General features: G+C 42.7%; 1 protein-coding gene across 1 annotated transcript in view; it reads left to right on the forward strand.

Annotated features, from left to right (window-relative positions):
- LOC308298072 (netrin receptor UNC5D-like) overlaps positions 1-9,822 on the forward strand; it is a gene marked incomplete at both ends in the record, with an annotated part of 184,911 nt that extends 175,089 nt beyond the window's left edge. Inside the window, 4 exons of the mRNA XM_080741635.1 lie at positions 2,147-2,335; positions 4,383-4,532; positions 8,086-8,601; positions 9,689-9,822. Coding sequence (XP_080597761.1) covers positions 2,147-2,335; positions 4,383-4,532; positions 8,086-8,601; positions 9,689-9,822 — 989 coding nt within the window. The remainder of the gene's footprint in view (positions 1-2,146; positions 2,336-4,382; positions 4,533-8,085; positions 8,602-9,688) is intronic.
- Positions 9,823-24,410: the final 14,588 nt, after the last annotated feature.

Consider the following 24,410-nt stretch of genomic DNA (forward strand, 5'->3'; position numbering starts at 1 on the left):
TTATTTATTCGCCATTTGAGCCACGGACCACCATTTGATGGTATTTAATACCCTCTCAGACTTAGAATATTTTGTTGTCGTTGGATATAAGATCTTGTCCATTATTATGCCATGCTGTATTGCTGTGGTACCATAGGAGAGATAACAGGCAAACGTTGATCGAAATAACAATCCTTCTACATTCTCTAATTGTGTAGACTTAAGTAAATTAAGTAAAATGCAAATGTTTAACAATACTTTTAACTCAAGACTTGAGAGGGTCCATTTGGTTTCATTTCACGCTTTCAAGAGTTAGAGATCTGTAAGGGTCCATTCTGTTACCAACTCTCCATCATTTAGCTGGGGATCACCTGGAACCCCCTCAAGGACCACTGGTGGTCCCCAGACCACTTGTTGAGAACCACTGAAATAAAGTATCAACTTGCGAGCTTGTTACCAAGCGGCGTGCTATTATCTCTAACACTTTATAATGGTGAAGAAGTATTCATAACATCTACAAATCTCATGGGCGATTGGAGAGATCGGATTGCATCTATGAGTCAGACCCACAGTGGAATGAAGGTTTTTAATTTGGGGCCTTATATTGTTATGTGGGTGTGTTCCATTGCAGTGCTGGTTTGGAGGGTTGGCTAGAGCTAATCAGGAGAAAGGGAGACACCTGGCCATTGTCTCCTCGCACTATAAAAGCCCTGCTTGACCAGTCCTCTCCATGTTGCCAGACAGAAGAGCGGCATTTGTTAGGTTGTTTTGTTAAGTTGCAGTTGCTCCCCTGCCCTTATGATTTTCTGTTTTACACACCATTATAATGTTCTTATTTTGATCATATACACCAATTACCGAATGTCAAGTCTCCAGGTTCTTTTCACAATATATGACACTGATTTTCTCTATATGGCATATTATGAGTCCACTAGTAGCCTATGAGTGGTTCTCAAACCTTTTTATTTGCAAGCACCCCCATATCTCTGAGAGTGTACAAAATGGAATCAATTGGTCCTTTTGCTCATTTTGTGCTCATTTGTGCACTCTCAGTCTCAGACCTGTTATGGTCATTCAGGCCTATCTGGTAATAATCATTTTGCTGCCTATGTCTGTGGTAAAAATAGAATTTTGACAAAGATGTGCACCACAAGCCAACACAGTGAATTTAGAAGGCATTCATATAATCGGACGCAGGTCTTGTTAACCTGCTACTGTTACTGTTTATGTCAATTTGCATATTTTTAGTCAGATTCCACTTCTTCAGAGTTTGGGCCTCCTTCAAAGGCCTTCTCTGCCGGTCCTGATTTTTCAGCGCAGCTCTCATTATCTGGCCAGAATAAAAGCTAGTGAGCTTTATTTCCCATGCATCCCTTTGGCTCCTGGAGTTGTTGGACGAGGCTGCGCTGGTGGGAGCAGAAAGAGCAGAACCGTTGCTAATGAGCTCCTGTAATGAATGGGTGTTGTCAGAGAGTGGTGGGAAAGTACATTTACTCTTAAGTTCTGTGCTAATGTAATGAATGATTGTTGTTGTCACATAATGATCCCCGTGGAGTGCACTGGCAGAGCCACGGTGAAATTGGAAATGACAGTCAGGTCCCATAGGATGATTCTTATCACCTTCCTTTGTAAAGGGTTATTTTTAACAGCTAGGATGGCAGTACTGTAGATTAGATACACGGTGCAGAATCACAAGACCACAACATTTTTTTAAGCAATATGTACAGTACGTTTCTCTCTCTGAGAACTTTAGCCAAAAATAGCAGATCTACTGTACAAGCTCACAACGCCTCGCGCTGCAAGGCGTTGTAGATCGGCTATTTTCGGCAAAGAGATTCAGTGTAGATGGGAATAAGAGCAGACTAAGTACAGAGTACAAAGGTCAAGTTTATTAAGTATTGACAGTTGGTTAAAGTGGTTAAATATCTGAAAACACAAATTTACATGATTCCAAAATACACTGATGAGTGTAGGTGAAACTATATGGAGTCTATTAGGTTGTGGGGGTCCCTGCTTCATCTCTCTCTCAACTAAGGGGTCCTTGGCCTGAAAACGTTGTGCAGACAGCAGCAGTGACGTAGCTCTGAGTCTGTACTCTCTCTCTCATGGTACAGGTGTAGACAGTAGCAGTGACGTAGCTCTGTATTCTCTCTCTCTCGTGGTACAGATGTAGACAGCAGCAGTGACGTAGCTCTGTACTCGGGCGTAGCAGCAGGCCTGATGGTGACGCTGGTGGTGCTGGTGGTGGGAGTCGCGCTGTACAGGAGGAGCCAGAGCCAGTACGGGGTGGACGTCATCCACTCCTCGGCTCTCACCGGAGACTTCCAGTCCTTCACCTTCAAGTCCTCTAGCCAAGGTGAGCTTGAACTGTGAGCTTAACTTAGTACATTTACTTAAAGGAGAATACCACTCATTTTCAACATTGAACAATGTCATTAATATACTTTAGAGTTGTGTGGAAATAAGAAGAAAAGTCTGCCCTTCTATGTTGCCTAGAACTGGAGGATTGATTGTGGGGTCATGTGATCAGTGACATCATGAAGGTGTACTTTTTTTTTACTAATCAAACCTGCATCCTTGTACAACCAAAGGCAATACCAGAGCTCATACATACCAGCGCCATAGAAACGACAGAGTTCTGCCATTGCAGGGTCAGGAACAGCGTTGGTCACGTGGTTCATTGTCACTTTGTCACCCCTCATAAGACTTCAATGCATTCTGTAAACGTCTTGTTCGCGGTTTGTCACTATACACCAATAGATGTGTGACCTGGCCCCATGAAGTGAACAGGAGTGTCTCTGTCTACAACGCTCTGATACATACCTGGTTTAGTTTCCACACAGACACAGTCAGGTTTTCATAAGTCTCACATGAAGAGTCTCTACGGCAAGTGTTCTCAGTGGGAGGTTATGAAGAGTGTTTTGGTCAGCTAGCTAATCCAGTAGGAGAACAGAAGAATACTGTATGACCTACTGTTCAAGAGTTATAGAAACTAAAATAGCTGTTCACAAATTGATACACTGACGAATATGAAAACTTTATCTTAGAATAGGTTTTATTCATCCTTTTTTTCACAGCTTCAAATAGCTGCTCAATGTGATTTATTTATTTTTTATAAAAGAAATAAAAAAATAAACACATTTTTCATAATCAAAGCTGAGGTGGATAATGTGAAACTCAGGAATGCATTCCACCTCCATACTCCTGAGTATGTAGGAGCAAAAAGGGCGGCTGTGTGAATATGGTTAATGATGGAGAGTGTTTTGCATAATTTCTTTCCATGGTGAGGATTCTACACTACAGTATTAGCTCTGGTCCATAGCGTTAGAAGGAGTTCTCCTTAACGCTATGGTACTTCCGATCCATTTCCCACACACCCACGGTAGCTGAGGCTGGGTATAAAAAATACTTTTGCTACTCACCAAAAACAGATGTTAAAAGCCTACTTTCCTTAGTGGGTTAATACTGTCTTTGATGAATCATTGTTTATTGGCTGTATAATGATGATGTAAGGTATGATATATATGCTTCATAATATGCTTTTAATTTATTTAATCAAATCAGTGTTTGTGATTGGATGCTGGTGATTAACTTGAGATTTCAGCTGTAGGTGAACTCTGAACCTTTCCCTATAAAGTGAGTTGAATTTATGTGATATGAATGTTCTGATGAAGGCTCATAGTCGAAACGCGTAAGCGTTCTTTCTGGTGTGTGCCAATAAAAAAAGTGGAAATGTGAGTACTTTAATTGTCCTCCACTGATTTACATTTTTGGATGTGCTACCTTTTTGGAATTTTAATTCCTACTTTTCATGTATATATTCACTAACAAAACAAAGGGCATTCACGAATAGTCATTTTTAGTATTCTAATTATTCGACCTCAAAGTATTCGAATAGTCGAATATTCGACAGTACTGGCCAAACTGGCCAAACAGTCAAATATTAAGTAAGCAAGAGGCGAACATTGTGAAAATAGCAGATCTACATGCTCACAAGGCCTCGCAACGCGAGGCCTTGTGAGCATGTAGAACGGCTATTTGTAGATCGGCTATTTTTTTGATATATTTATCTGTGGAACCGAGTCACATTAAATGTAATACCTACAGTTCCAAGTGCTTGTCAGGGTGGGGGTCCCCAGTTCAAATATGTTTATTTTGGGGGTCACAGCCTAAAAAGGTTTGAGAACCCCTGGTATAGAGCATTAACAAATTCATCCACCAGGGGCATTGACAACTCATTCTTATGACTTCCTATCTAGCCAAGCTTTATAAACTATATATTAAAACGAATATATTAAAACGAATATTCGACTTCGGTGAACAACGTCGAATAGTGATTTTGATATTCGAATATTGGAATAGTTGGTGAATGCCCTAGTGCCTGTATTGCTGTGTTTTTTCAGGAAATTCTCTGCTGATCAGCTCGTCCATGCAGCCTGATCTGACGGCGTCCAGGACCTACACCAGCACCATGTGTTTCCAGGACTCCATGGAGAAGGAGCTGATGGCTGAGCGCTCACTTCTCGACCCCTTGCCTGACCTCAAGGTCAAAGGTGAGAGGAAACAGATCCTTGCTTCCATCACTTGCCTCATTTCCTTAGCCAATTAGATATTGTTCATAAAAACATGTTCCAAAACGGGAGAATGTTTTTTGCAGGTCTTTCAGTATAAAAAAAATAAAATAAATGGGTTAAGGCAGCGGAAGCTTGTGATTGGCTGCGCGGAGGTGCCGAAAGCCGGGGGGACGGAGACACACCTAAACCTAACCTTAATAGGCCTAGAATTATTGAATGCTTTAACCAGTGAAAAATAGCAGATATACAAGCTCACAGCGCGGCACCGAGTGCCGCGCTGCGAGCTTGTAGATCTGCTATTTTTGAAAAAGTTGTGAAAATGTGTGCAAATCTTTGAATATATGTATTTTCAATGCGAAAGTTTGTAACTCAAATTTTGCTTCTGGGTGGTCCCTGGAACTAAATATTTTGAGATGGGGGTCTGTCGCCAAATAAATATCATTTTGGGGGTCCTTCACATGAAAAAGTCTGAGAACCACTGACATAGTAGTCTCTCAAGAACAGACTAACTGAGATCCAGTTAAGTGAAAAGGACCTTTTCTTTGACGATGGCGAGCCAGATTGCTGACATAGAAACATAGGTTTTTCAAAAAACCTTAGAAGGATTCAAAAGACACTTATAGAATCGGGTCAAAATTCAAATTTTCACGATTTTACAAAAATAGCAGATGTACAAGCTCGCAGCGCGGCACTTGGTGCCGCACTGTGAGCTTGTAGATCTGCTATTTTTTAATAGTTAAAGCATAAAATAATAATACACAATAATGTGTATTCGTTCCAAAACGTGTCTAACATTAAGTGAAACGTGTAACGTCGTTAAAATGCAGTGCTGTGCTGCACGAGCTGCATGACAAAAATAATAGGTCTACAAGCTAACAACGCGTTACACCGTGATACGTGGTTAGCTTGTAGATATGTTCTTTTTGTCATGTGACGCTTTTCACTCTACTCTGTCTAGGGGCAATGGAAACCCATTATTTAATGTGTTGCTTCAGTAGCTTTCAAGGCATCATGGGTTGGGGGTAAGTCCCTGCGACATACTGTACTATATAGTGTCATGTCCAGGGGGTGTACTGTACTTGAACATCATGCTTCCCCACGCTACAGAAGCAGGAGATTTGCTCCTGCCCTATGGGCCTCATGGCTCGGCTTCAGTAGCTTTGATCACCACTGTTATTCAGAATGATAATATAAATGCACTTCAGTATCTGTGCAGTTTAATCAAATGGGACACTTTCACTCTCACACCATTCACCACACATGTTATGCAGCCACGTTATGTTTACATTTGAGGAAATGAGCCCGCAGAACAGCGTGAAAACATCATCAAAACATCAAAACGGTCCTTTGAAGTCCGCGACAAGGCACAGCATTTCCTTTATTTTCTTTTTAGACCCAGACAGTGTAGTCACGGTTTTCATCCCATAGCCAGAGGAGATGGTCCATCCAATAACAGTCAAAACCTCCAGGGAGCAGAAGAGAACAGGATATACGCTGGTTGTACACTCGCTGTTTGATGCTCCAAGTGGCTTGGAGAGGCCGCTCGCTCTCCGGTCTCGGCTGCTCCAAAAGCAAATTACCTTTTGGGACACAAACTATTTTCCGGGTTAAGCCGGAGTCACCAGTCTCCTCACACCAGTGTGAGGAGAGAGGAAATTAATACATGTTGGAGAAGTGATGCCTCAGCTCCTGACAATGGAGCTAAAAGTCTAATTCTAACTCTAATTGTGGGGATATAATGTGCAAATTTGCCTTCCCTGTGTATTTTTGGTTTCTTCCTGAAAGCTGAAAGCCACTGAGTCAAAAGGCCCGATCGAAAAACACAGATTTAATGACATCATAAAATCATCCCCTCCCCTTTTACCATACACACAACACTGTGGGTGTAGCTAACTTCAGCTGGGTCACCACCCACCTGACAACCAAGCATACTCAATGAACTGCTGGGTGTAGCCACGTAAAAACATAATTTTAGCACTTTCTGTACACTTTTTTGGAAAAGATCTTCCTCCTAGTATAATCATAATACCTACCTGATCATCATGTTTTTGGGGGGAATAATGGCACCCGAGCTTGAAGCCACGTCCATTTCTGATGACAACAACACAGCTGTGTTTTTCGACATATAAAAAAAAAACCTGCTGATTGAAAGTTTAATTTTCCCTGTTACGGTTTCATATCGGCATCCACCTGCGACACTCGCACACGCACGCACACACACGCACACACTCACACACACACATTCGCACGCATGCACGCACACGCACATAATAGCCATTAACATCATGCTGTTGAGCTTGGAAAGTCTTCCAGGAGTAAGGAGGCACTCATGTTTCCTCTCTCATGGCTCCACAGAGATGCCTCCTAATCCTTCCTCCTAGCACTTTGGAGCAGGAATAAAAGACCTGGCACCACCGACAAACCACTGGAGATAAAAGAGCTGGCACCACCGTTAAACCCCCTGAAATCCTGGTTCAAGTGAGGACAGAGGAGTGAGATGAAATATCAGGCAGTAGAATAGAATAGAATAGAATAGAATAGAATAGAATAGAATAGAATGGAATAGAAATAATTCTAATGCTCTCAAGAATAACACAAGAGACCTAGGATGCCGTCTAGTGTAAAAGCCCACTGGCAGTGGTGTAAAAAGTACTAAATGTTTTTTATTATTTTTTTATTTTAGTAAAGTATCAACACTGCAATGTAGTTACAATTAAAAGCCCTTTAATCTCATTTTACTTGACTAAAAGTACAAAAAGTATCAACGGATGAACGGATCAACACTGACCTCGGTGTAGCCCTGCACTGAAAACTGCCGATCTACAAGCACACAACGCCTTGCGATGCGAGGCGTTGTGTGCTTGTAGATCTGCTGTTTTCACTAGTTTAGTACATTTTATAGATGATAAATACAAAATGAACGGTTTTGGACATACAAGGTTTCCACCCGACAATGACGACATGCTATCGGGTGCCTCAGATTCAAAAAATATTTATGGGGTGCCCTGAGACAAAAAGGTTTGGGAACCCCTGTTCTATGGATGGAGCTCGTTATTCTTCATTGACAATGAGCACCTTATAATGAGCACCTTATCGATCCTGCTTATTGATACCGGGTCTCAATAAATGCGTTATCACGTTTGTGATTGGCTCGGGTTTCGAGCTCCATTCCTATCTACAGTAACACAAATCTAACAAAATATGACACTTTTAGTTCTAATTTCACCATTCTGTTCTTTCCCCTGGTTGGGAAGAGTACCTTGCTGAACATCAGTAAGGCACTGCCAATGTTCTTTTGCCCTGTGATAACATCACTTTGATCTTGGCTTATACCGGAGCTGAAACAACGTTATAGTGGAGTATGCTGCAGCCTTTAGAGCCCCTTCCTAACAAGGCTAAAAAGCTGATGTCCCAACTTTACACGTTTGTCTGTATATTACATGGAATTATCCTGGAGGGAAGTGCACTTTCTCTCTCAGAGTATTCATAAAGTTATGATGTGAATGTTTGTGCTTGTTTGTTTTACAAGCAGGTCAGGGTTCCTACATGGTGTCTCTGGGGGTGGCAGAGAGAGCAGAGTACCACCCTTCCCAAACCTTCCCTCGATGCATGGCACCAGAATACAGCACAATGGGGGTCGATGCCACCTTGGCTCCAGAATACAGGACAATGGGAGTTGATGCCACCCTGGGACCAGAATACAACAGGATGGGGGTAGATGCCACCTTTGCTCCAGACTACAACAAGATGGGGGTAGATGCCACCTTTGCTCCAGACTACAACAAGATGGGCGTGGATGCCAACCTAGCACCAGACTACTACAACAAGATGGGTGTAGATGCCACCCTAGCACCAGATTACTACAGCACGATGGGGGTCGATGCCACCCGGGCACCAGACTACAGGGCGATGGGAGTAGATGCCACCCTGGGCAGAAGAGAGAAGAGTGTCTTCACCCCCCAGGTCTCCTCTGCCCCCTTCGCGCCTCACCACAAAACAACAGGGGTGTTCGGCCGTGCAGAAGGCACGATGGTGATGCCCAACACAGGTGAGTCTGATGCTGAATCCGTCTGTGTCGTAGCTACTCTACCTTGCTTAGTCATACGACACAATGTAAATCAGGCTTAAAGACTGATGGTATTGATTTGTGCCACAAATAGAACTACCACGTGATGGAGGTTCTTACTTTATTTAAACCATTTTTGACGAGAATCCCATTTTGAACCCCTTTTGGGGCTATTGCTTCTATGTACAGTATATGGTCATTGTCAGGTGGAAACCTTGTATGTCCAAAACTTTCCCTTTTTTGTTATTATTTTAAAAACTATTTAAAATAGTGAAAATAGCTGATCTACAAGTACACAACACCTCGCATCGCGAGGTGTTGTGTGCTTGTAGATCTGCTATTTTCACTACTTTTGTGGGACGCTTTTGTATGATGTAGTAGGGCTTTAATTTTAAAAAATATATACAAACTTGAAACTTGTAGATACAAGGTTTCTGCCTGACAGTGACGATATAGTAACATAATGTTTTTTGTAAATCTTTAATAAATATTTGACGTTTTTCAGAAAACTTAGTTCAGGATTTAAAAGGCGTTTCTTAGAACCGGCCTCAGTCCTACGTGGGTTAACCGTCATTAACCTTCTCAATCAAAGCTCATGATTGATTAAACTGATATAAACAAATGTTTGTTGAACAAGAAAGTTGAGCAAGACAATGCAGCTTTTGTTTGCAGTTTTTCCTCAAATATGAACGGGGGGAAAAAACACAAACCCACTTATTATTTTACTTGCTGATAAAAAGCTGATAATAACAAACTTGGCAGAGGTCGCGCCTTATCACATTGTACGTTATCACTTCTACCACTTTTTCTAGTCACAGGTTCAAATACTGGATTCTGATTGGTTTAAAACAGTGGTAAATAGGCCAACAACCTTGAGTTGGCTCATGGACCCCACCCACTGAAACAATTAATGATTGCAACTAAAGATCCTTGCAAGTTACAACTGTGTTTTCTTTCATTTATATGGAAAAAGCGGCTCGTGGCACAACCCTGAAACAGTGGTAAATCAGCCAACAACCCAGTCCCTCTCATGGTAAATGGCTTACTTTATTAACACTTCTTTTTTTAGACATCCGCACAAACACCACCAGTGGAAGAGGAAGACGAGGCGGGGCAGGAGGAAGCGGACGCTTCACTCAACACCATTCAGACGAGCGGGACCGGCACCAGCTACGGGAGCGCAGCACCGGGCCCACACAGTGAACCACACCAGTGATGAATATATCAGGTATACAGTTCTTTGCCTGGCTCCAGCCCATAGACCCGCCCACTCTCTGAGCGGACTGGTTCTCTTGGTCTGGTGTTGTCATATGACGCTTAACTTGATATGGTATCTTGGCGTACCAGCCAATGAAATCAATGCAAGACGGAGGAGGAGGTTTTTTGAAAATCAACAGAAACAGTGGAGGGAGGGGAGCTCAGCCAAAGCTCTTAATTGCTCCCTTTGAACTTCAAAGGGGGGTTGTGCACACCTCGTTAGCATCAAAGACAACAACCTGTTTGATGCCTGTCATTGAGGGGAGGGGGAGAGGAAATGTTTTTGTGTACACACAAGTCAAACAACCCCTCCCACCAGATCTCTTGTGATTGGGAATTTCAAAATTCAAATCCCCTCCCCTTTGAAATCTCTTGTCAATGGGACAATGTTAGACTCAAGCTCAGCGCAGAGTCTGAATTCAGGCTATACAGTTCTTTCTGATGCCTGCATGTCTGTTCTATCGAAAGGTGCTATATTGGTGCTCGGGTGGCGCAGAGGTAAAGTCCCTGCCCACCACCACGGAGGCTGTGGGTTCCAATCCAATGCTGTGCACCCCAAAATTGGGGAGAAAAAAAGTGGGTAAAAAAGAGTAATTTGATACTGTAAATTTAAACAGGACTATCTTTTGCACCAATATATAACACAAATTACTTTAAAATAAAAGTTAACTTGTTCAAGTTAAAGCCACGATATCTTCAAAACACTGTTTTCAGAACTTCAACCAACATTGAGCAGGCTGCATAGCCTACAGCCCTGTCAAGCAGTGTTCATTTTGTTGACTAAGACTAAGATCTTGTCCTTATTTAGTCCTAACAATCAGAAGACTAAAGAAAACTAAAACTACATTTGTGTTATTCAAACACCAATACTAAGACTAAATCAGAATCTGCTGTTAAAATGAACAATGTTGTCACGCCCAAATAAACTTTCCAATCAGCAATAACACCTGTTTGAACGCATTTACAAAAAAAAAGAAAAAAAAGAAAGTAAGGCATGATGTGGAAAACCTTTTTCAGGATGGGACCAGAAGACAACAGGAATTCAACCAGGAGGAGAGGAGAACCAGGCTATTCTAGGACTTCAGATCAACAACAACTTGGTGGTAAAGATGGCTGACCAGGGAGGTGCCACAGTGGTTTTGGGGTAAGGGTCAGTGAATTCAAGATGCTTTATGTCAACTCAATAATCCTGCAAACTACGGTCCATTGATGTGATCTATTTATGCCATGTATGTGCAAAAAAAAACACACAAACACATTTGAAATATTGATTTGATGCTCATATTAACCATAGGAAGTATTACGTTAGTTTTTATTTTTACATGCAGGCCATCAATTCCATAGGGATAGATCACACATGACATTTATGACATCATCAACTTGCGACGGGCCTATTGAGTGAAAGATTAGCTATTTCTAAAAGAAACACAATAATTGAGGTGTTTTTAATTTGACATTTTAGTTATAGAGGACAATTATAATGTATTAAGGCATATTTGTCGTATTAGCCAGGGATACCTTAAAAAAAATACTGGATGACCTAAAAAACAAACAATTTTTGTCACTATGGATGTTGACTCTCTATACACAAACATTGATCACAGGGAAGGCCTTGAGGGCCACTATTTACAGCAAATATCTGGAGACTGCATGCTGCCCCCTGGTGCCTTGATTCTGTCACTGAAACAGTGTCTTTCTATTTCAGGATCATCTTTACAGACAGGAGAAAGGGACAGCCATGGGTGCAGCCTTTGCCCCCTAGCTATGCTCTTCTTGGGCCTACGGGAGGAACAATTCATCTACTCTGCTATTCATCAACTCGACTAATGATGATCTCTGACTGAGCTTGGATAGCAAAGCAGAAATAACATTTCTAGACATGATATCAAAGGATGCAAACAATGGCGGTTTACACGCATTTATCTTTAGGAACAGAAGTGACGGCAATTCTATCCAACGGACAGACAGCTATGGTGTCATCTCCAACATAGCTTTTGGACAGTTTCAGAGACTATGGAGAATTTGTGACTGTGATAATGACTTTGACCAACAAGCCATCAACATGTACACACAGGGGTTATAAAAGTGACACACTGCTTATAAAAATGACACACATGGCATACCATGGTTATGCCAAAGCTAAATCTTTAGACGAGAAGTTAGATTTATTTTCCAACCCCGTACAGTACATTTGCCCATGATTTCAAGCATATACTGTAATAAAAAAGAATTGGTGCATTATACAGAGTGATCCTGATTTGAAACCTGTGTTTCCTGATTCTTTTTTCTTTCAGACGCGCCCCCACTCTCAAGGACAAGCTTGTAAGGAGCTAGTCTTGCGAGCCACGCAGTTGCCTCCCACAGTTTCCAAGTGCATCCGTCATACAGTCAGTCTGGAGCACGGAAGCTGTGGAAGAAATCACAGCTCCAACAACAAATCAAGTAGCTTTGTGGATACGTTCAGTACCCTACCTGGTCAGTTTTGCTAATTGTAAGTCTACTTTAATCTACAGATTAGGATGTGGTTGCTTTTTTACATTGGACACACTATAAGCGCAGACTTAGAGACGGATCTGCTGAGCATAAATATGCGGTGCGGATTGGGAATCCCAGCTACCCCATGGCAGAAGACAGCTGGGCACACGTGTTTATCGAGGTCATTCCCAGGTTTCTAAGAGGTGATGGTGGACTCAAATGGCTACTTCCCTGGTTTTAACATTGACTTCTCCCCATTCCTCGATTTAACGGGCTACTCAGCCGGTATGTTGTCACGCTATTTGACGCTGCTATGTGGACCCTACTATGTCTACTGTGGTTCTTATTTTACCATTTGGGCTCTGTGTTCCAACCTGATGTATTGTAGTGTATTGTTCAGTTTTCTATTTGGTAATGTAATGTGTAATCGCGCATGGGTTAAAGGAGTAGTTCACCCCAAAAGAAGCTTATTTTCTATCGATTACACCCGCCACGAAACCTTGAATTCATGGAGATTTCTTTGCTTTCATTGCATTCCTATGCCAAGAATTAGATCTTAGCGCTGCGAGGCGTTGTGAGCTTGTAGATCTGCTATTTTCGGCAAAGAGGTTTGGTGTAGAGGGGGAAAAAGAGCAGACTAAGTACAGAGTGAAAGGTCAAGTTTATTAAGTAGTGACGGTTCAAGTGGTTAAATATCTGAAAACACAAATTGACATGAATCCAAAATACACTGATGATTGTGCTGTCAAACAATGAAACAATATGGAATCTATGAAAAAGTTGTGGGGGTCCCCGCTTCATCTCTCTCTGAACTAAGGGATCCTTGGCCTGAAAACGTTGAAGACCCCTGAATTAGATGATGAGTCTCTGGCAAAGAGTCTCTTAGCAGCTTCATGCCTGTGTAATTGATACAAAATAAGTCATTTTTGGGGTGAACTACTCTAAGGTGAATTCTGTTTAAGTGATGATGTCATGTGAAGATGACTGCGGGCGCTATTTAATGACGTGTGACACTGCCATTACTAGTGGACCCTGATGAAGGCCTCCGGCCGAAGCGCGCGCGTTGGTCAACCATGTGCGTTTTTTAAACTCCCCGCTATGGACTAATAAAAGATTTTCTACATGAACTGAACGGAGCTGCCTTGGACCTTCTTTAAGTTCACAGCCGTGGTTTTTTCCACTGTGATGTCTAGAAAGGAAAGGAACTCACAACTCTTGTCCTGAACCTAAACCGCCGCTCAGCACTCAGAGACCATGATTCTTCAACCTGTCCATAGACGCTTTATCTGTTGAAAGACTAGGCTGACAGTAGTAATTGCTGTGTGTGTGTGTGTGTGTGTGTGTGTGTGTGTGTGTGTGTGTGTGTGTGCGCGCGCGCGCCTTTGTGTGTGTGCGTGTGTTTGTGTGTTTTTACAGGCGTGTACAGGTGTGTTAGTTGCGTGTATGTGTTGATCAGTGATTATAGGTGTGTGTATGCTGTGCAGTCAGCTGTGTTCGATAACATGTTAACCTCTATTAGTCCGTGCATTTAAGGCAAAAATCGTGCACTTTATGAACGAAGCATGACATTTGGCACACAGTTAGAACATGCCATATGGAACATTTTTGGCTATAGGGGCATCGCAGATTTGTCTTTCGAAACTTGTGGGAGCCAATCAAAGTTGGGCTCTCATAGACTTTACTATAGAGTACAATAATACAAAAAATAAATATGCTTTAAGCAAGGTTTTTTTTCGGGATTCTGAATCCAATGCAAGCATTTGTTTTGCACAAAAAACATTCCTTTCTGAAAATAAACGGCCCTGACAAAACTGTGAAAAGTGATGACTCATCACTAAACCATCACTAAAGCATAGTTTTATGGGGACCGTTTTTAGCCCAAGGAATGTTTTTTGTGCAAAACGAATGCCTGCATTGGATTCAGAATCCCGAAAAACACCTAGTTTGACCCCTCACATGCTACTTAAAGCATATTAATTTTTTGCATTATTGTACTGTATAGTAAAGTCTATGGGAGCCCAACTTTGATTGGCTCCCACAAGTTTCCCAAGACAAATCTGCGATGCCCCTATAGCCAAAAATGTTCCATTATATGGCATGTTCTAACTGTGTACCAAATTTCATGCTTCTTTCATAAAGTGCACGATTCCATCAAAATACTGCCTGAAACGCCTGGACTATATGGGCTTCTGTCAAGTTACAACCTGTACCATGAGACCAGCAGGTATACAGATACACACACGCACACACACACACACACACACACACCCACGCACACACAATGTATTCATGCCCACATGAAGGAGAGCATACAAGGACACAAATAATACATAAAAGTACAGTTCAGGTTGCATTCACAAAATCAATAAGCACCGGCATAGTTCCAGTAGGAAACTCAAAGAGTCTCCCTGTCAATCATCAAATTATTGGCTCAGGAAAATGATTGGCTTGTGTCAAAAACAAAATATAACTACTGTAGAAAGATGCAATTCTGGGAAAGTGTTTGCCGTGACACGTGATTGTCTTTTTTGGGGGATGCAGTGGATTAAAGCTCCCTTCCATGAATCTGGTCCTCTTCTATCCCTTAGACAATAAAGATGGATGCTAAAATCTGGCATGACTGCGTGGCTTTATTGTTAGGAGGAAGGCCATGTAAAAGTGCTTGTATGACTGCAGTGTCACTGGGGCATGCAGGGGGAGGGTCGGGGTGCACACACACACACACACACACACACACACACACACACACACACACACAGAGCACTCTCTGTCTTACTGAAAGCAATCGATTGCACTCCATCTCTCATCTCGTCTTTTGCTATTTCCCCACCGGTGCACACAAGCACATGCACGGTTGCACACACACACACACACACACACACACACACACACACACACACACACACACACACACACACACACACACACAGCCTTGAAACACCCCGCTCTGCATGCGGTCTTTGCTCATCTCTCAGACGCTACGGGGGAGAGGACTTGATTTGTTGCAAACAGCCCGTCAGCCTGTTAATGTAGGCCACTACGGGCCTCAAGGAGGCATTTCACTTTCACCTGGAATCAAACATTTCAACCCCCGCCCCACCACCACCACCACTACCACCACCACAGGGCACCGAGGAACGTCTGAGAAAAGATAGAGATCAGAGGTGAGAGTACAGTACAGTACTGTATAGGTCATGCCTCAGAGCTGCGTTGCGGCGAGCAGGGACGTGCTGGCCATTGGGAAAAGCGGGACAACTCCCGAACGGCCGGTTCATTCCCGGCCGGTCCAGGACGGCCATTAGGAAAAAAATTAAAATAAAATGTCGGCCTTCGTTCCATTTTGGGGGCTGGGCGGCCAACAAAGTAAATCGTCACTGTAGGACAGAAACCTTGTATCTCCAAGTTTCAAATTTGTAGATTTCGCCAAGCAAAGCCCTGCTTCATCATACAAGGCCGTCGCACAAAAGTAGTGAAAAACAACAGATCTACAAGCACACAATGCCTCGCGGTGCGAGGCGTTGTGTGCTTGTAGATCGGCTGTTTTCACTAGTTTAAATCATTTTTAAAATGATAAATACAAAACAAACGGTTTTGGACATACAAGGTTTCCACCCGACAACGACGAAATTTTACTCATGTAATTGGCCCACTGGCTTGTCACTTGTCATGATCTGAAATGGCAAAGTAGCAGCAGCGCTATAGAGAGATCTCTCTCTATAGCGCGCAATGAGGGCCTCTACAACTCTTTTTCCCAGGCTGAATCAAGGGCCCAGCACGTCCCTGGCGGCGAGGGTCTAAAGACTCCCCATAATAATCCAGAGACTCTCAACCCTGCAGCTCTCTGCTCGGCTCCGATAAGACCTGATGCTGTTTACTTCTCCGCATGGATCCACACACGTGTCAGTCAAACATCCTCCTATCTACCTGACAGCCGCATGCAGAGGCCCAGGGAGAAATGGAACCTTTTGTTTCTTATTCAAGTGCAGGGCCGGTTCCTGGCATAAGCAACATAAGCGGCCAATTAGGCTTAGGGGGCCACATCACAGGAAGAAGATATTTTTAAACATATTGTTACATTATGTCATGTATCCCCTATCCAAAAACTAGCGTTATTATTTTAATATGCGCTCCCCTTCCTCCTTCCTCATAATCCCAAACTTCACTCTAGGCCTGGCTGCCTGTACTTGATTCATGAGCAAGTCAATATGCCTCCAAAAAGAACATTTCGATCTGGTGCTACAGATTATTTTAGGTGGCCCCTCACTAACGGATGCGCATGTACGCGCGCATCCGTTAGTGAGGGGCCACCTAAAATAATCTTGCATAGGGCCACTTGAGTCCTAGAACCGGCACTGTTCAAGTGCAATCTGGATATTTTATTTATGTAACCTTTATTTGTATATACTGTACGTAGGCAATCTACATAAGACACACAATAGGGAACGGCCAGCCCTGTGTGGAACAGATTCAGGTGGATAGCAGCGTTTCTGTAATTGTTCTTCTAGTTAGTTTAGTTAGTAGTTATAGTTAATGGGCACGTGCACACATAGACACCAAAGGGGGCTTGAGCCCCTGCCCTTTTACCTGCCTGTAAAAAGTGCCCTCTCTTGACCATTAATGCAGTTTTTACTATGGTGAAAGAAATGCAAATGCCCTCTTTCCATGCCATACCTGAAGGCAGCATTCAAGAGAATTGCCTTGTCCAAACTCTTCTGAACTTGAATGTAGCATCTTAAGTTGAAAGAATTGCCCTCTCTGTGTAGAAATCCATGCCGCTACACCACATCTCCAGTATTGACTTGATTATGTTTAGTTCAGTGTGGTATCATGCACCGAAAATAGATGACCTCCAAGCGTTGTGAGCTTGGAGGTCAGCTATTTTCCATATTTCCACCAAAAGGCCCTTTTAGAAATGTCGGCCCCTGCTTTTCTAACATTCTCTGCACGTCCCTCCCTGTTGAAGTCATACTCAAGTATTACTCAACTACTGTGAGAAAAAGAAAAAAGATTAAATATTTAGGTTTCTGTCAGACAGCGACAATATATCTATATGCAGATGTGTTTACGCTGTGTGTTTGTGCTAGCCTACCCCCCGGCTCCACCGGGCGCGTCGAGCGTCGCGTCAACGTCAATGCTGGGAACGCTCCCGTTTTAATCAATGAAGGGTGCTCCACTGCCGACGTCAACGTCCGCGTCGGACGCTCAAATTCGCCCCGGTTCATTTTTTGACAGCGTCCGACGCTGGCACAACGCCGTCATTTTGGTGGAGCCCTAGCCCTATATTGCATCCCATGCTGTCTCAGACTGGCCTGAGAAAGAGCACGCTGGTCCAGTGACAACAGTGACCATATGACACCATATGGTCATATCCATGAGAGGAATCCTGCCAGCAGTGATGGGAGAATGCACTCTCACATGTTTTACTGAAAAAGTATCCATGCATTATTGTAGAAACTAGAAGCTCGGCCGCCCTTCGGGCGGCCGAGCGTCTAGTCGGCGACCTGGCCAACTCGGGAACAATGTAAATAGGGAATGAATGCCCCGCCCTTTAATGCAAACCCCATTATACCTGTTGTCATAGGATCCGTTTTGACCATCTGTTTGCGTGTGTCCATTTATGCCCATATATGGAGAGATATGTCTGTCTACGTCCATTTTCTGCCCATATATGGAGATCTCTGTAGGACCTGGTTTGACCATCTGTTTGCCTGTGCCCATTTATGCCCATATATGGAGTTTGCGACCTGGCCAACTCGGGAACGATGTAAATAGGGAATGAATGCCCCACCCTTTAATGCAAACCCCATTATTATGGAGATCTCTGTATCTGTCTGTGTCCCTTTTATGCCCATATACTCTATCTGTGTCCATCTTTTATGCCCATATGCCCATATATGGAGATCTCAGTCTGTCCCTTTTATGCCCAAATATCTGCGTCCATTTTATGCCCATATGCCCATATATGGAGATCTCTGTATCTGCCCATATGCCCATTCTCTGTATCAGTCTGTGTCCCTTTTATGCCCATATACGGAGATATCTGTCATGGAGATCTCAGTCTGTGTCCCTTTTATGCCCATATATCTGTCTGTGTCCCTTTTATGCCCATATACGGATGCAAACCCCATTATATGGAGATCTCTGTATCTGTCTGTGTCCCTTTTATGCCCATATACTCTATCTGTGTCCATCTTTTATGCCCATATGCCCATATATGGAGATCTCTGTATCTGCCCATATGCCCATATATGGAGATCTCAGTCTGTGTCCCTTTTATGCCCATATATCTGCGTCCATTTTATGCCCATATGCCCATATATGGAGATCTCTGTATCTGCTCATATGCCCATTCTCTGTATCAGTCTGTGTCCCTTTTATGCCCATATACGGAGATATCTGTCATGGAGATCTCAGTCTGTGTCCCTTTTATGCCCATATATCTGTCTGTGTCCCTTTTATGCCCATATACGGAGATATATCTGTCTGTGTCCCTTTTATGCCCATATACGGAGATATCTGTCGGGTCGAGGCAAGGTCCCTGTATTGCCCATATATGGAGATCTCTGTATCTGCCCATATGCCCATATATGGAGATCTCAGTCTGTCGGGTCGAGGCTAGGCCCCTGTATCTGCCTGCAGTGATGTCACAATGACTCAGCGCTTGCGCCCGGCACTGCAGTGATGTCACAATGAGTCAGCGCTTGCGCCGATTTTGCGCCGATTTCCGCATAAGGAGATTCCGAACGTTTCGCGCCGCTTAGGGAAAACCGCGCGTCGGGTCGGGTCGAGGCCCGGCACTGCACTCCGTGCCGCGGCGGGGAACGCGCGTGCCGAATCTGAAGCCGGTGGGACGAACGGTTCTCGAGATACGCGGATTACAAACACACACGCAGAGACTTCTCGCATTTATAGATAGATAGTCACGATAGTTAGAAGTACTTCAAGGTTAGTGTTCGAAAATGTACTTGAGTAAAAGTGCAAAAATATTGGCATCAAAATGTACTTAATGTAACCCAAATTAAAAGTACTCATTATGCAGAAGGTCCCATTTCTCAAATGTATAAAAATCCTTTGGAAATAGCAGATGTACAAGCCCACAACACGTCGCAAAGCGGCACGTTGTGAGCTTGCAGATCGGTTCTTTTCAAATTGACAAAGTGTAGTAAAGTTTTCAAATGAAATAAGTATAGTGGAGTAAAAGTACTATATTTGCCTTTTGAGATGTAGTGGAGGACAAGAAAATTGGAAGTAGGCTACTCCAGCAAGGTAAAACATACCTCAAAATTGTTCTTAAAGGAGTAGTTCACCACTTTTCAACCTGTCTTCATATCATAGGTCCTCACTAATGTTCATGATAAAATATCATTTTTTTTTCTACTCAGTCCAAGTCTCCTAGAAGAGCTGTGGGAAGTTCAGAATCCATCCAAAAAAATATTTAGATTTTTATTATCGCGAGAACAATGGCTTCCACTTTAAAATTGCAACTTTTCAGGAATAGAAAGCCTGCAGTTTCTATAAGCTGGATTTGCAATCGATGGTGTCACAAGACGATGGGTTTCTGACCTGCCCACAGCCCTCCTCTGAGAAAAAAAAGAAAAAAAAAGAAAAGCTATTTTTGAGTGAGGACCAATTATATGAACATAGGTTGAAAAGTGGTGGAGTGCCCCTTTAAGTACAGTACTTGAGTAAATGTACTTAGTTACTTTCCACCACTGCCAGCCAAGCCAAGCCAGCTGCATGACTGGTGGTGGTCCCATCCATCCATCGGTCGATGGCTGCTGCTCCTCGGGGCCTCCGGCTATGATCGGGCCCCTGGCCAAGAGCTAATCTGTCAGCGAGGTCCGACCAAAACAGGCTCTGTAACAGGGGCGTCAATTGGGTATGGCAGGGGTATGCAGCTGCCATACCCTGGGTCCAGGGGGGAGAATAAAAGTTACTTTTAAATATAAATCCATGAATGTCTTTCTGTCTATCTGCGCTGGTTATTATGTTGTTAAATTACAGTAAAAATAACTACAAATTTTACATAATGGTCACTTTAACAAGGTATTATGATTATATTCTCCCCATCTTGACAAAATGGTATATTCCCAGGTTCTGCAGGTCAGCTGCACAGGTGCAATGCATTATTGTTAATTGTGGCACATTTACTAACAAACATTTCAGGCTGCCATATCCAGCCCAAGAAACAGTTTTTTTTTCAGACATTGTGAAAATAGCCAATCTACATGCTCACAACGCCTCGCGCTGCGAGGCGTTGTGAGCATGTAGATCGGCTATTTTCACAATAGAACCGTGTTATACAAAATGTAATGCCTCTTTTCCATGAGGACTCCCATCTTTGCCATACCCTAGCTTTTGCTGAACTGACGCCACTGCTCTGTAAACCCTCATCCAATCCATGGCAGCTTACATGCTGTGTGCTAAAGCCTGTCCACCATTAGTCTTAGTTCTTTAATCCTCCTTTCTGTGTGTCTGCGTGCCAACTGGGAAATGGGCATCAATGTGTGTGTGTAAGTGTGTGCCAACTGGGTAAGGAGCATCAGTGTTTGCCAACAGGGCAGGGGGGTCGCCACTCGCCAGTAGCCAATGATTCATTGTGCTGCCTGCGGTGGATTTGCGTTTATGTATTTCTTAGGCGAGGTCCAACCCATCTATTGTTTGAATGGCTTTCAGCCGTACTTTTAAAACCCACACCACAGCTTTTATGCTGGATGTTTTGTTACTTTCAGTGCACTCCAATATTACAGCGATGCTGTGCATGTATTTGCATAATAGTCGCTGTCGGTATGAAACCTGTTGTACGTCCAAAACAGTTACTTTTCAGGAAATTAAAACATAAAATAAAACTTTGTTCCAAAGGATGCAAGCTCTTGTTAATAAATTACTTTTCTTTAGTTAAATATTGATGAAACCCACAGACACACGTAACCACTTTTAACTCGGTGTCTGTCATGATCCATTGCCCTGTTGTTTTGTGTTCCAGTTTTAGTTGGAGTTTTACTTTTCAGTAGTATGATGATATGATCAAGTAGGGCAGTGGTTTTCAACCAGTGGTCCTTGAAGGGATTCCAGGTGGTGTTAAATGATGGAGAGTTGTAGCCAAATGGACACTTTAATATAGATCTTTAACTCTTGAGAGTGTAAAATGAAATAGACCCTAATGGATTTGTTAAAAGTTTACGAGTTAAATTATTGTTAAACAAGTGAAGTCTACACAATTAGAGAATATAGAAGAGTTGTTATTTTGATCGTGTGCCGTTATCTCTCATATGGTACCACATCAATACAGCATGGAATTGTGGACAAAATCTTATCAAGCGATAACAAAATATTTTTTTTGTTTTGGGTCTGAGAGGCTAAATCTCATCAAATGGTGGTCCGTGGCTCAAATGCACAAAATAAATAATGGACATTGACATGAAAAAGGTTGAAAACCAGTGAAGTAGGGCGTTAATTTGTCTGCATGTCTGTCTGCATTTGGGTCCTAAAACTCCTGCCTTCGCACCATATGACACTGACAGTGTGCTGGTTTTGGACATGCTATTATAGGAAAAAAACGTTCACATATTTGACTACTGTTGCGCACACACGCGACTATAAAAGAGGATGTTGACATATGAAAGAAAAACATAAATACATATATACAGTATGTGTGGAGATACAAGATTTCTATCCCACAGCGACAATTTGCATATTGTAATGAATGTGATGAATGTCGCACAGCTGTATATCACAGGCTCCAGCTATTTCTATGGTTTCCACTTAATTCTAATTATACTGATTTTGAGTGAATTCATTTAACTGTGGTGTGTGTGTGTGTGTGTGTGTGTGTGTGTGTGTGTGTGTGTGTGTGTGTGCGTGCGTGCGTGCGTGCGTGCGTGCGTGCGTGCGTGCGTGCGTGCCTGCCTGCCTGCCTGCCTGCCTGCCTGCCTGCCTGCCTGCCTGCCTGCCTGCCTGCCTGCCTGCCTGTCTGCCTGCCTGCGTGTGTACCTCTGCGTGTGCGTATGCAGTTTGGAGGGCCAGGCGATTCTTTCAAGTCCAGAAGTCTCGTACAGTATCTGCACTAGCTCATGCACACTGCGAGGCATTGTGAGAGCGACTATTTTCACAGTGTTTATCTGTGGAACCGAGTCGAACTAAATGTAATGACTACAAAGTGGTTGTCAGTTCAAAAATTATGATTATGTTGGGAGGTCGTGGCCTTTTTGAGTTTGAGCACCCTTGGTTCAGCTGACATGAGCATGTACCGGTATGGGCTGAAAAAATCTCAAAAGTTTCTTCCTCGAGTGTAACACCTCTATATAAGCTATGCTTTTTTAACTCTGCGCTTTTAAAAAGGTGATGATGGATTTTAAAACACCTCAATGCTTTCCAACTCTGTCCTTTTAAAAATGTGATGGATTTTATATCAAACGATTTCATAGCTCATAAAATAGTATGGCTCTACAGCCTGTTACTGCTGTGACTTTCCTCTCTCTCTCCTCCTCACAGCTAAACTCTTTCAATAAAACGGTGTACCTCTGAACATCTCCCCATCTCTGCCTGCTAGAAAAAATATATACCTCACGCTCCATACGCCCCCACATCAAACCAAAACGCCCGTGATCCATTTCCATGTAGCCTTTTCAACAGCAGAGGAGAAAGATGCCTCCTCTGGTGTTGAGCTAACCTCGTCAAAAGGCTTGGTGAGAACCTCACAGAAGCAGCGTGTGACCTCCCCCAGAAGAGAGGTCACAGTCTGGTGTCTGTGGAAGAGGCCTGGGTCACTCTCCGTCTCATCCTGGACACCTTTCCATGGTCTGTGACATTTACACTCGATGCAATTTGCCAGCACAGACATCAGATGTCGTCAAGTAGTATATGCCAACAGAGCCCCGTCAGTGATGCTAAATGTCATCAGTTAGGGGAGATAAGGGTATGGACAGATACACAACACCTATGTACAGTTGCGGTCAAAAGTTTACATACACTTGTAAAGAACATGTATGTTATGTCAGTTTTTTACTTTCCAATCATTTCTGAAATTATTTTTCTGTGATAGGTTGATAAGAACAAATAGTTCTTTGTCACACAAAAGAAATAATCACAAACATTTTATTTTCATGAATTGATGGGTTTTCTATTACATACAGTAATATATAGTCTACCATGTATTACAACTAGGGACATTTTCTCTATGATTTTAGTTAGTTAGCTAAGCACGTAGGCCTACTATAGTGTTGGTCCCTTAAAACTTAAACCTTCTCAAAACTCCTTTAATAAACCGGAATTAACCTGTAATAAAAATCAACACACACTATGCTGCTACTGTAGCATATCAGACGCTCTATTTTTAAGTGTGCCTGCCATGCAATGGCAAAACACTTATTGTAATCCGCCATACTTAATTAATTAATTAAGTTCCTTGCAAATTTGGTGCGCTAATAACTGCCGCACAATTTACGCCACCGCCGCAATATATACATCAAAACGTGCGGCTCGGCCGGGAATGGTGTGCTATTACTTTTCTAAGAGAAAAGTTGTATCGTTTAATTGATATTAATTTATTAGTGAATTAATTTTACCCATTGACTTATAATGGGAATCGCAAAAACTCACATTCAATATTTTTTTTTCTCGCAAACCATAGGGGCTACAGTTTCAAAACTTGGAGAGGAGATTTATAATGATATCAAGGATTAAATAAAAAATAATTTCGTCAGTTGGCCTCATGGTGGCGCTATAACAGTCCACTTTACCTTTCGGCCTGTAACTCTTGAACCGTGGGTCGGAAAATTAAAATTCCTTTTTCCCTGGATTCCTTGGGTCATGACGCATCTCCTCATATAGGCCACGCCCATTTGCGTCAGGATAGATTTTCCGCCATTTTGAATTTTCTTCAAAACACACTTTTTGCTCCTTTTCCTACATATTTTCTCCAAATGTCACACAAATCGATACACACGATCTATGGACTCATGCGATAAACATATTTAAACGATATTTTGATAGTCCATACCGTTCTTCCGTAACAGGGTTCCAAAGTTAGCGGGAGGAGCCCGTTTTGTAAGAAGTAG

This window comes from Nannobrachium achirus (assembly GCF_963921795.1).
Source record: "Nannobrachium achirus genome assembly, chromosome: 14".
In the NCBI taxonomy this organism is placed as follows: Eukaryota; Metazoa; Chordata; class Actinopteri; order Myctophiformes; family Myctophidae; genus Nannobrachium; species Nannobrachium achirus.